This window comes from Apis mellifera, linkage group LG11 (assembly GCF_003254395.2).
Source record: "Apis mellifera strain DH4 linkage group LG11, Amel_HAv3.1, whole genome shotgun sequence".
Taxonomy (NCBI): Eukaryota; Metazoa; Arthropoda; class Insecta; order Hymenoptera; family Apidae; genus Apis; species Apis mellifera.
Window position 1 is genome coordinate 1,571,591 of NC_037648.1, and position 13,190 is coordinate 1,584,780.

At 35.9% G+C, this 13,190-nt stretch overlaps 1 protein-coding gene across 8 annotated transcripts in view; it reads right to left on the reverse strand.

Annotated features, from left to right (window-relative positions):
- Positions 1 to 13,190, reverse strand: part of LOC410299 (ankyrin repeat domain-containing protein SOWAHB) — a 178,032-nt gene that overhangs the window by 50,575 nt on the left and 114,267 nt on the right. For 6 of the 8 annotated variants that reach the window (XR_001704917.2, XR_408105.3, XM_006558935.3 and 3 more), the window contains 2 exons: positions 10,499 to 10,510; positions 9,217 to 9,219 (listed from right to left, as the gene is read on the reverse strand). Coding sequence is in view for 6 of the 8 variants with exons in the window: in XM_006558935.3 (XP_006558998.1) it covers positions 9,217 to 9,219; positions 10,499 to 10,510 (15 nt within the window). In the remaining 2 variants the exon portion in view is untranslated. The remainder of the gene's footprint in view (positions 1 to 9,216; positions 9,220 to 10,498; positions 10,511 to 13,190) is intronic. The other 2 variants (XM_026444003.1, XM_006558933.3) reach the window with 1 other exon arrangement.

Genomic DNA, 13,190 nt, shown 5'->3' on the forward strand with positions numbered 1-13,190 from the left:
GGCCACTGGTCCGTTTTACTTAACCGGAACTTGTTTGCTTCGTTTAGGAAAGGAAGGATCGTCGAGGGAGATAAGGATTGTTGTTTCGTGGATCTCTCTGCGCGCCACGTAAAAGTGACGATGATCAGTGGTTATTTGACATTCGAATAATGATTTTTACTATCGATAAGGGAGATGTGGTTGATGGATAGTCGAGGAGGATTGGGAAGGTGGTGCCCTCTAGCGGCGTAAGGGAGTAATAAAAAATAACGAATCTCACACGCCAGTTTTCACGTTAGGTTATGTAACAAGCTATGGAAAGTAATGTATTTGAGAAATAGCTTTCGAACGAGGAGACGCTTCGATCGGCTTCTCTCTGCGCGTAATTACACGCAATCATTCGCGAAATTAAAAAATTTCCTTCAATCTCTTTCGATCGACGATTCTGATAATGTAACGAAATAAAAAAAAAAGGAATAATAAGAAATAACGATTGCTAATAACACAATATCGGGAGAACCGGTTCAAAATTAAAAATAACGCGATTATTCGTTAAACAGGCCGAGTTTTTCACGTGACGCGATCGTGTTCCGAGCAATTTGTAAAACAAGAATCACCGGTCTCGCGTATACATATATATATATACGCCTCGGATCGCGGCCTTGCCTTTTTTCCAACGCGCGCCGCCTGTATCGCGAGCGGCGCTATAAGCTGGCAATTAAAAGCGTGCAGCAGGGACATTTATGTTGGCACTAACTGCCCGTTAAGACGAAGGAACCGCCTAACCGTGGAAGGTGTAATTGGCCGGCGTGGTGAACCCGCAGCTCGTAAAACAGCGGGCGTGCCTAGCCGAGGGCCGCAATTTTTCCGCTCGCGACCCGCCATCGCGTATCGCGTTACCGTCAATTTTTCGATTGATCCCCTCGAAAAAACGCGTCTCTCTCTTTCTCTCTCTCGCTCTCGAGTCGAATAACGTTTCATTAATTCTCGCGCGAAAAATTTGAATCGAACAATTATACAATGAATGCTACGATAAAAAATAAAGTTGTTAAAACATAAAAAGTATGATTAATAGTAGAATGGTTAATAATTTTAGTTCCACACGGTGGATATACGACGTCTTAATTTCCATTCATCCGATATTTTTTCCAATTAATCTCTAAACCCGTTCCCCCTCGTGAAGGTGAAATCTCACCATCTCTTCTTCGCGATGGGGAATCCTTAATTTAATAATAATTTAATAACGAGAAGACTTAATTAGGGAAGGAGGGAATAAGCCCCGTTTGATGGGGCGGGCGTTGATCAAAAATTCACGTAACCGACGTGGTAATCGGGTATCCGATATGGGCTACAATGTGTGGTGTGTATATAAGGCGTTGTATCTTTTGCACGCATCGCGCGCACGAAACGGAAGAGCCAAGTCGAGCGGATCCTTCGAACACGCGATTATAACCACGGGCCAAGATGTATCCAGGTCTAAATAAATTCACCGGGTGTCAACACCGATTTATGCTTTAGGATTATGGTTCTAATTAGCCACGTGCTACACTACGATGTACGGTTTTACGGTTCCGTGGAATAAAAAGTGTGTGATTTATTGCTAACGGTGTTCCATTCGGAAGCGAGAAGAGAGAGAAAGAGGAGAGAGGGAAGAAAAAAATACTAAATATCTATTTTCCACGATTTTAATTATGAATCCAGAGCCCACTTTCTTCACAATGAAGAGTACATTCAACCCGAGTAAAGTTTTTCTTTTTCTTTCTCGAAAATATATCATATAATATATAATGATATAATATTCATTAAATTATTTCTCTTAAAATAATTACGATAAATATTGAAACTCTAGGATTTTTTAATTGATGTGATTCAAAGAGAAAAATAAATAAATAAATAATCGCAATAAATTCTTTTATCTCTCTCAACTCGACAAAGATCGATCCACGATCTTCGCGCCTTCGGTTATCACCTCTCTCTCCCTCCTCCCTCGAGGAATAAGAGGAAAGGTGGAGGAGGGAGGGCAGGCTCATTAACATCTCCTTTGGACACGCGTTCTCCGCGGATTTCGCGGCGATATATTTTAATTAACGATTTACGCCGTAAATATCGTTTATCGGCGCCGTAAGTCAGCCGGGGATATAACATTCGTTTTCGGGACGAGAGGAGCGTTGCGTGGGCGTTGACATCGGTTTCTCCGGCCAAAGGGGGGCAGGGGAAGGGGGAAGAGGGTCTCGGTCGATAAATATTATTTCGAGCAACGCGATTTCATCATTCTATTCGGATGTGATCTCACCTATCTCGCTTTGTTCTAGAAATTATTATGGGTTGGCAACTAAGTAATTGCGGATTTTTTTTAGAAAATCAAAGACAATTTTTTCATGGAACTGAATAACTTTATTCCGTAACGCGTTGCCCATTTTGATCAATGACTTTTGCCATCTTTCAGGCAGCATTATAATCCCACATTCGTAAAACTTTTGGTTTTTATTGGCAAAAAACTGAATCAGATACGATTTGATATCATTATTATTGAAATTTTTACCATTCAAGGAGTTTTGTAAAGATCGAAACGAAAAGTAATCGGATGGTGCAAGGTGAGGACTATATGGTGGATGTGGCAAAACATCCCAACCAAGCTCTAATAATTTTTGCCGAGTGAGCAAAGATGTGTGTGGCCTTGCATTGTATTCATGATGGAATACAACACCTTTTCGATTTGTCAATTCGGACCGCTTTTCTTCAACCGCATTGTTTAATTTCGTTAGTTGTTCGACGTAGACGACAGAATTGATCGTTCGGTTGGGTGGTAAGAGTTCAAAATAGACAATTCCTTTGTAATCCCACCAAACTGATAACAAAACCTTCTTTCGACGAATACCAGCTTTTGATGTTGTTCGAGCTGGTTCACGTGGCCTGCTCCACCATCTTTTCCGCTTGATATCGTTGCAAACAACCCATTTTTCATCGCCAGTTATCGGTCGTTTTAAAAATGGATCATTTTCATTACGTTTCTTTAGCAAATCGCAGCTGTTAATGCGTTGCGTTAAATGCTTTTCTTTCAGTTCGTGAAGAACCCATCTATCGAGTTTTTGAACATAGCCAAGTTGTTTTAAGCGGTTTTCAATGCATGTATGCGATACACGAAGCTTCTCTGCAATCTCACGAGTTGTACTGTGACGATCCGAATCGATTATCGCTTCGATTATGTCGTCATCGACTTCAACTGGACGACCAGAGCGTTTTTCGTCTTCGAGTGAAAAATCACCAGAACGAAATTTGTCAAACCAATTTTGACAACTGCCGTTCTTTTAAGGCTTCGTCGCCATAAACAGCGCGTAACTTTTTGCGAGCTTGCGATGCGTTTTTCCCTTTGCGAAAATAAAAAAGCAAAATGTGACGATAATGCTCCTTTTGATTTTCCATTTTTCAACGAACGAAAACTACGCAACCGATCGAAAAACTTTTTTTACCGATCGACAGCTGAATTGCCAACTATCAAATAGCAAAATGTGTTTTACATTTGGACTACGCCAGCAAACCTAAAAATTCAACTGAAGCCATCTATGAGTGAAATCCGCAATTACTTAGTTGCCAACCCAATATTTCTACGAATAATTGAAGCTCGTCGATTAAAATTTCTATTCACACCGAGTGGAACATTTCTTTAATTTTTATTTTTTAACGAATGATTTAAATGATTCGAAATCAAAAATACGAAATTATATATCAATTTTGAATATATATAAAATTTCGATCGAAGCAAATGGCAAAACAGGAATACTTGAAATTCGGTTATTATTAATTTGGTTTGGGGGCCCGACGGGGCGCTGGCGACCCCCTCGTGCGTGTCAGCCGGGGTTGGGCCCCGGCCTCCCCCCCGCCCTTGGGACTCCCTTGAGACAATGGCCGCCCGCGGTGCCCGATGTCTCCGACGACGTCTCCGGACCCCCGCCGGGCCACGCATGCCCGCCGTTTTATGCCTGCTATAGAGACGTCAGATATCCGTCCCGTCATTTCGTATTCGTGGCCTTCGGGCCCCCACGGAACGCCAGAATTTCAGCCTCCTCGCCTCTAACGGATATGCGTGAAACTGCTTATCGCGGACTATTTTTTTTCTTGTTTGTAGATATTTTTGAGAGAATAACACATTGTTTCATAATACATGGAATGTTCTGTGGATGTTTACAAGTATAAATGTACTCTAAGTTCGTTTAATTTAATTTAAGAGTGTTTTAGAAATTTTTGGGATATTATTAGATGTATAAAAGGATAGAGGAAGATGAGAAAGTAATGTAATTAAGGGGACGTTTGTCGAAAGGAAGAGAAATTCAAATCAATAATAATTTTGAAATTATAATTGATGATATTTTCTGGATGTTTTGAGAAGCATAATTCAAAATGTATACATCCAAATCAGAAATTAATAATTAATAATATTCTCTTTCAACTCGTTGAAGATGTGCCGCTTAATATAAACCTAATCCAAGAGACCCTTGGTCATCAATAATAATTTCCAAATTTTCAAAAATATATCTTAGAATGCATATATAAAAATGGACGTTTCTCGAAATATCAAAGACATTCTAATTATAAATAAATAATATTCTGTTTCAACTTGAAAGAGCTGCTTAATAAAACTTATCTAACTCAAGAGATTCTTGTCAAAATCTTGACAAATGAAATCAAAAATAATTTCAAAATTTCGAAAAACGTAATTTAGAAAATCGTTCAATTATATAAATCACAAATAAATAATATTCTGTTTCAAATCGATGTCTCGATGCCTTAAAGATTTATTGTTTAATATAAAGGGTCTCTTGTCGAAATCTCGACAAATGAAACCAAGAATAATTTCCAAATCTCCAAAAATATATTTCAAAATGCATATATAAAAATGAACGAAATCCCAAAGACATTTTAATCAGAAATATTTAAAGTAATATTCTCTTTGATGTCGTTAACAAATCTAACCTAATCCAAGATTCTTGTCAAATCAAAAATAATTTCAAAATTTCCAAAAATATATCTCTAAAATGTATATATATAAAAATGAACGTTTTTCAAAATCTCAAAGACATCCTAATCAAATAGATAATATATTCTGATATTCTGCTTCTATTCTCACTTGATGCTTTAATATAAATGATTGATGTTTAAAATCTAACCTAAAACTCTTGTGAAATCAAAAATAATTTCCAAAAATATATTTCAAAATGCATATATAAAAATGTTTTTTTTTTTTTTCGAAATTCCAAAGACATCCTAATCACAAATAGATAATATTCTCTTTGATTTAACTCAACAGACTTTTGGTCATCAACAATATTTTCCAAAAATACATCTCAATATATAAAAATGGACGTTTCTCAAAATCTCAAAGACATCCTAATCAAATAGATAATATTCTCTTTCAACTTGATGCTTAACAAATATAATTTAACCCAAGATCTAATTTAATCAAGACTCTTGTCAAATCAAAAATAATCAAAATTAAAAATAATTTCAAAATTTCCAAAAGCATAATTCAGAATGCATATATAAATGGTTTTTTCTCGAAACTCCAAAGACATCATAATCACAAATAGATAATATTCTGCTTCAACTTGATGACTTAATATAAACCTAATCTAACAGACTCTTGGTCATCAACAATAACTTCCAAATTTTCAAAAATATATCTTAGAATGCATATATAAAAATGGACGTTTCTCGAAATCTCAAAAATATTCTCATAATCACAAATATTCTCTTCTTTCAACTTGAAAGAACCCAACAGACTCTTGTTAAAGTCTCGATAAATGAAATCAACAATAATCTCAGAAAATACATCTCAAAATGCGTACATAAAAATGGAAGTTCCTCGAAAAACTCCAAAAAGAAAATATCCCAATCTCAAGCCAATAACAGATAATATTATTCCCTGGATGATCCGCCGATTAATTGAGATCTAACCGATCGCACGCGTGCCCCGCTCACGGTTTTACCCGATCGAGATCGAGGACCGCCGCCGCCGCCTTTCACGAAAAAAGGAGCTCCGCTCGATTTATCGTGACGCATCGGGACGCTGACAAGAACAGCTGTGCACGGGCCGCCGCCCGGGCCTCGCAGCGGGAAACAAACGCACGATAACGATCCAACGTGTTTTGCGCCGCGTATGATGTTATTGTCGCGATTGATCGCGATTTTCAGCTTGGGATCGAATCAGTGCCCGATGATTTATCGATGATTATCGAGGGCTCCTCGAGGTGAGGGTGAGATGGATTGGAAAATAGGTTCCCTTTCAAAAAATCGGATTTTTCGCGAGAGGGAGAAATTTGATGAAAGTTTGATGAAAGTTGTTTTGAAAATTTATTACGTTCGTAATAGTAATTGTAATGCTTGAGATTGTACGAGAGAATTTTATAACAAGTTGGAAATTTTTAATAAGTTTTTTTTTTCAAGTGGATTAATGGTCAAATTTCTGATATTATTATTATTGGGTAATATGGTTTTTGGTAGAATTTGAAAATTTCAATTATTTCGTTAATATTTTTGATTTTCTATAATAAAGAAACGTTGTGAAAAAGTTATGTGTTTTTCATTTGATGGTTAAAAAATTCTCGCAGGGGGGACTCACAGGTTCTGGGAGCTGGCGTCGGATTAGTGACGCTCTCTCAGACTTGCTTTCGTGAGTCCTTTGGGTGGTAGCGTACCCACGAACCCGAGCTACTATTTGCAGAGTAATATATAGTGAATATAGAAAATAGAGTGTCAGTTTCAAATAGACTTATTAAAAATTTAGATTATTGGAACCATTTTTAAAATAGAATATTCACATTTTTATTTTATCTAAGAGACTAGTTGGATTAAAAATTTATATTATTGTAACATCTAGTGAATATAGAAAATAGAGTGTCATATCAGAATCTAACAGACTTATTAAAAATTTAGATTATTGGAACCATTCTTAAAATAGATCTAACAAACTTGTTAGATTCAAGAACAACTTGAAATAGTAACATCTAGTGAATATAGAAAATGAAGTATTCACATTTCCATTTTATCTAACAGACTTAGATTAAAAATTTAGATTATTAGAATCTAATGTTAAAATATATCTAACAAACTTTTCAGATTAAATATTTAAATTATTAAATTAGAATTTAAAAACTATTCTTAAAATGATGAATACAAAAGTGAATATAGAAAAATTTAGAGTTACTCACGTTTCAATCTAACAAACTTATTAAAAATTTAGATTATTAGAACTTAAAGTAGAATATTCACATTTTCATTTCATCTAACAGATTTGTTAAATTAAAAATGTAGATTATTAGAACTAAAGTAGCAACATTTAGTGAATATAGAAAATAGAGTGTTCACATTTCCATTTTAATCTAACAGAGTTGTTAGATTAAAAATTTAGATTATTGGAATCACTCTTAAAATAGATCTAACAAACTTGTCAGATTAAATATTTAAATTATTAGGTTAGAGTGTTACTCGTGTTTCAATCTAATAGATTTATTAAAAATGTAGATTAGAATCAATTAAAGTAGAATATTCACATTTTCATTTCATCTAACAGACTTGTTAAATTAAAAATTGTTAGAACTACTCTTAAAGTAGCAACAATGAATATAGAAAATAGAGTGTTACTCATGCTTCTAACAGGCTCATTAAAAATGTAGATTATTAGAACTACTCTTAAAATAGCAACATCTAATGAATATAGAAAATAGAGTGTTACTCATTTTTCAATCTAATAGACTTATTAAAAATTTAGAATCAATTAAAGTAGAGTATTCACATTTTCATTTCATCTAACAGATTTGTTAAATTAAAAATGTAGATTATTAGAAGTAAAATAGCAACATTTAGTGAATATAGAAAATAGAGTGTTATTCATGTTTCAATTTAATAAACTTATTAAAAATTTAGATTAGAATAATTCAGAAAATAGAGTATTGCTTGCTTTCAATTTTATCCAACAAACTTATTAAAAATTTAGATTATTAGAATTATTCTTAAAGTAGAATATTCACATTTTCATTTCATCTAACATTTCATCTCTTGTTAAATTAAAAATGTAGATTATTAAAACTACTCTTAAAGTAGTAATTTAATGAATATAGAAAATGGAGTGTTCACATTTCCATTTTATTTAACAGATTTGTTAGATTAAAAATTTATGTTATTATAGTGAACATCTAGTGAATATAGAAAATAGAGTGTTACTCATATTACAATCTAACAGACTTGTTAGATTAAAAATTTAGATTATTACAATTACTCTTAAAGTAGTAACATTTAGTGAATATAGAAAATAGAGTGTTCATATTTCCATTTTATCTAACAGACTTGTTAGATTAAAAATTTATGTTATTAGAATAGAGTGTTACTCATGTTACAATCTCATAGATTTATTAAAAATTTAGATTATTGGAACCACTTTATCTAACAAACTTGTTAGATTAAAAATTTAGATTATTAAAACTACTCTTAAAATAGCAACATTTAGTGAATATAGAAAATCTTAATAGAACCACTCTTAAAATTTGAAAGAATTATTATTTTTTAAGCTTCGTTATTTAGATTTATCATCAAGAGCCAAGAGATTTTTATCCAGTTTTATCCAAACAAAGTATAGCCAAAGAAGCCAAACGTTGAACGAATGGAATATCTTTGGAATAAAGATGGCTACACGGAAATCTAGCCGGCTCGTTACGTAGAATTCAATAACTGTTTGCGTTCACGCGATCGTAACCGCGGGCATATTTGACCGTTTCCCAACGAAAATCATCGATTCGTGCTGGTAAATGCTCTTTTTTTTTTTTTTTTCACCGAGGTTTTGTTTGCCCGTACAGTGTTCTCCCGCTCGATAGGCAGTGAATACAGGGTGGAGCACGCAATCACCCGCGATTAGTAATATTAATCTGTCCGTATAAGGCGAGTCTTCTTCACACACAGCTAATACTTTCATAGAAATTGCATCGCTAATTTTCTCATTTCCTTTTCTCCAATTATTCTATTCTTTTTTTTTTTTTCTTATACTTATATACACACAAGGAAGGCGATAAGTTCTTTTTCTTCAATAATTGCAAGACCAATTTTCTCGTTTCGATCGAAGGAATTTCAATTTCGAGCAGCTTCGATCGAATTGAATAAATCATTATTTATTTAAATATTTTCTCCACCCTGTATATGAACGAGATCGAGGATATAATAATCATAGAAAATTTATAGAATGTTACTTACACCCTGTATTTCGATTTCCGGGTCCCAGATGGCAGACGATGGCCAGATCGAGAAGATGACATCGGTGAATATGGAACACAAAATATAAATTAAAAATGCTCCAATTGGAGATTGGAAGCTTCCTGAAGCTTCGACTTATTCATTATCGATATTTATTTAGTTACGAATTTAATTTAGAAACATTTTTCTTTTTACAAACATCGAAATTACGCGAGATCACGTGCTGCCCTCTGCAGAATCATATCGGCGAATCAAGGAGAATTAAAAATTACAAAAGGAATCGAGTCACACGGTTAAGATGATTTTCAAGATTTTATTCCCCGTTTAAAAAAGTTTAAAAAACCGATATGGCGAAAGGGAACAAAAGGAAAAAAAAAAAAAATTCGTCGATAAAAAGCGAGCTCTCGACATCTCGATTACGATTTCTCTCTCCTTCTCTATTTCTCTCTCTCTCTCTCTCTCTCTTTCCCGCCGGCATAAGAAACCGCCAACGTTTCCGACCGGGGCCGATATCCCCCAGAGAAAGAGAGAAAGAGAAAGAGAACTCAATCAACCGTCTCCTCTCCCAGGACGAGAAAGAGCGAGAAAGAAGATAGAGGGAAGAGCGCAGAAGAAGCGATGGAAACGCCGCGTCACGTGGCGAGAGTTGGCCATCTTACGACAAACGTGTTAATTAGAAATTCATCGTTCGCCTACGGATTCGAGAGGAAGGCAAGAAGCGTGGCGGTCGTATATTCCAACCACCGTGAAAAACTGTGAATTTTTCGAAGCCGGGTTTCGGGGCGGGAGCGACTTTTTTTTTTTTTTTTTTTCTTTCCGCTGTGCCGCACAACAGCAAGCAACCACCCAGACCGATCGAAGCGAGGTGTTGCTGTTCGCGGCTCTCGCAACGGGCGAAACGCGATACGCGCGAGACCTCTTTTTTTGTTTTCGATCACGGAAAGAAACCCGTTCGCTCAACGGCTTCGTCCGCTTTTCCTTATTCCTAGTGTTTTATCTTCGCGCGTGCTTCTTCCCCCTCGAACAAACGGATTGGATATATTTATTTATCGAGGTTGACGGTTAATCGAGTAGAAAAGGACGAAAGACAACGGTGGCGATCTTCTTTATCGATCGAGCGAAAAAAGAAAAACGATGCTTCGTATTTAATCAAGAGCAGCGTCACGGAGATTTTGTTCGAGATTTTTGATATAATCGTTAATGATATAACAAATAATAATAATAATAAAAGTAATAATATAAATAAATTTTCATAATTGAACAAGAGAATCTCGTTACTCACGGACGTCGGATCCTGGATGAGCGTGGAGAGAAGGTGGCCCGTGATCGCAGCACATGGAAAAAAGAAAAAGAGCGAAATAATGAAACAAGGACGAAAGAAAAAACGCGTGGATCGATCGAGAAATTCGGAAATCGATTTAATTTTCAATTTCTCGTCTGCCATACCTCGTCTACTCTTCCTTTTTTTTTATTATCTTTAGTTGAAACACGATGATCGAGCGAGTAGAAACGATCGAAACGGACGAAACGGCGACGACGAGGACGTTGGCAAAGTCGTTTCGAGACGAGGCGCAGTTTATGCAGGGAATAATAATTGGATTGTAATCGTCGTGGGGGACGGAAGCGCGCACTTTTTCTGCCACTATCAGATCACGCCAGCAGCTCTCAACCGTCGCCAATTTTTGAATTTAAGATCGAGGAATTTTTCATTTCGAAGCTTTCTTAAATTCGTCAGATTTTTCGAAATCAATCGTGCAACAATTGCGATCCTTGTCGAATTAGATCTTTCGAAAGCGAAACGTTAGATTATGGAATTTTATGTTTCAATTGCAGCATCCTTGTTAAATAAGATCTTCTAAAATAAAGTAAATGTAAAAGTGTTGATTATACTTTTCTTTGTTCTATGATTTTTAAAATTACGATAGCCATGTCAGTATTCGATAACGACGCGAAAAAAAGGATCGAGAAATCCATAATTCGACGACTATAATTAAAATTACACGAGAATCTTTCTTTATTAAATAACATTAAAAATTGTAGAGAAAGGATGAAATTTTCGAAAACGACACGAATTATTATTAAACAAAATTGCAGATATTACGATACAAGGATAAAATTTGGAAACTTTGTTACAAAAATCTAATATAACAGAGAAACACAATCCACAATTAGGTGACTATCAACCTCGTATAAATAAGATTGCAAATTACGCAAGAAAAGAGAGGAAGAAAGAATATTTAACAAAATTTAAATTCTTAGATTCTCTAGAAAAAGAAAAGAAGTCGTATCATGCGATACAAACGTCCCAAATGCGGAGGGGGAAAAAATTGAGAAACTCTGCTCTCCAATAATCGGCCCAGTTTCGAAGTATAAAGACGTTCAAACCCTCTCTCTCCCCTCTCTCCAACAATTTGTTATGCATACCTCGCACGCGGACGAAAATTGCGTTTAATTCGCCCGGCTGCTTACGCGACCCACCCTTCTCCCTTCTTTGCCATTCGAAAATCACTGCCCCCCCTTCCATTTCCCTCGCCCTCTCATAAAACGTAGAGATGTCCCATTTAAAAAGCCATTCTCGCGTGTTTAGCATAATGCGTAATCGCGCGAATCGCCTCTCTCTCTCTCTCTGCTGTGTGTGTGTGCGTGTGTGTGCGCGCGCGCGCGTGTGTGTGTGTGTGTCTTTCTCTTTTTCTTTCTTCTCCTTCTTCTCTTTCTCCTTTTCCTTCTCCTTCTCCTCTTTCTCTTCCTCTTTCTTTATCTCTTTCTCTTCCTCTTTCTCTTTCTCTTTCTCCTCCTTCTCTTTCTCCTTTTCCTTCTCCTTCTCCTTCTCTTTCTTTTCTCTTTCTCTTCCTCTTTCTCTTTCTCTCTCGTTTCGATCTTCTGCTCTACGAAAGAGGCAAGAAAAGGAAGAAAGGAGAGGAAGAGGAGGGGGGGGGGATGATCGCGATTCCCAGAACAGATTTATATATATATATATATATATATATATATATATATATATATGTACCAAGTTCGCGCGAAGGATACTCGATCGAAATCCTCGAGTTTCGAGGGGGCCTCGAAACGAAAGAGACTGGTGCCTCTTCCTCCTCCCCCCCCCCTCCCTCCTCAAGCGTTGGTAGGGCCCCTTGATAAATTATTAAGAGGAGATAAAGGAGGAGGAGGAGGGAGGGGAGGGTAACCGTGTTCGAAGGGGAGAAGGAACACAAGGAGGATTTTATTATATCGGGGACACTGGTATTTGGGAAATAATTACGGGGGAAATTTGTTGTTGTAAACCGTTCTGGTAATTGATGGTGTGAAAGGAGGGAGGGAGGGGTTGGGGAGGTCGATGGACCAATGGATACGCGGGGTTTGAGTTTGGCTCGTGTTCTCGATCGGCGGACGAAGTTTTGAAAATTTAGGTGGCGTTGCTCATCTTCGAAGATGATTTTTAGAACGCTTGGATCGATCGATATTTTCGATTTGTATTATATTATACATTTTTCAGAATTGTGAATTGTGAATTCCACGAATTCCTAACAAGAATTGAAAACAAGAAATGAAGCAGGAATCGTGATGTAAAACTAACGTTGTTAGTTAGACGTATAATAATAATAATAATAATAATAATAAAAAAATTTTTCTAAAAGAACTTTAGACGACTGGAGAAACTGAATTCTCACTACTTGGATTTCTATGGAATAATCGCCTCGAATATAAATTTCTCCTTTGCTTGAAGAATTTAATAATTGACGTTGTTTTAGACGTATAATAATAATAATAATTGCAAATTTTTCTAAAAGAACTTTAGACGACTGAAGAAACTGAATTCTCACTACTTGCATTTCTATGGAATAATCGTCTCGACGAATATAAATTCCTTCTTTGCTTGAAGAATATTTAATAATCGCAATTGATAATTAAATATACAAAAGTTTTGATCGAAAAGTCATCCAAAATAACGCGATCAATAATTATGAGACTGAGATCCA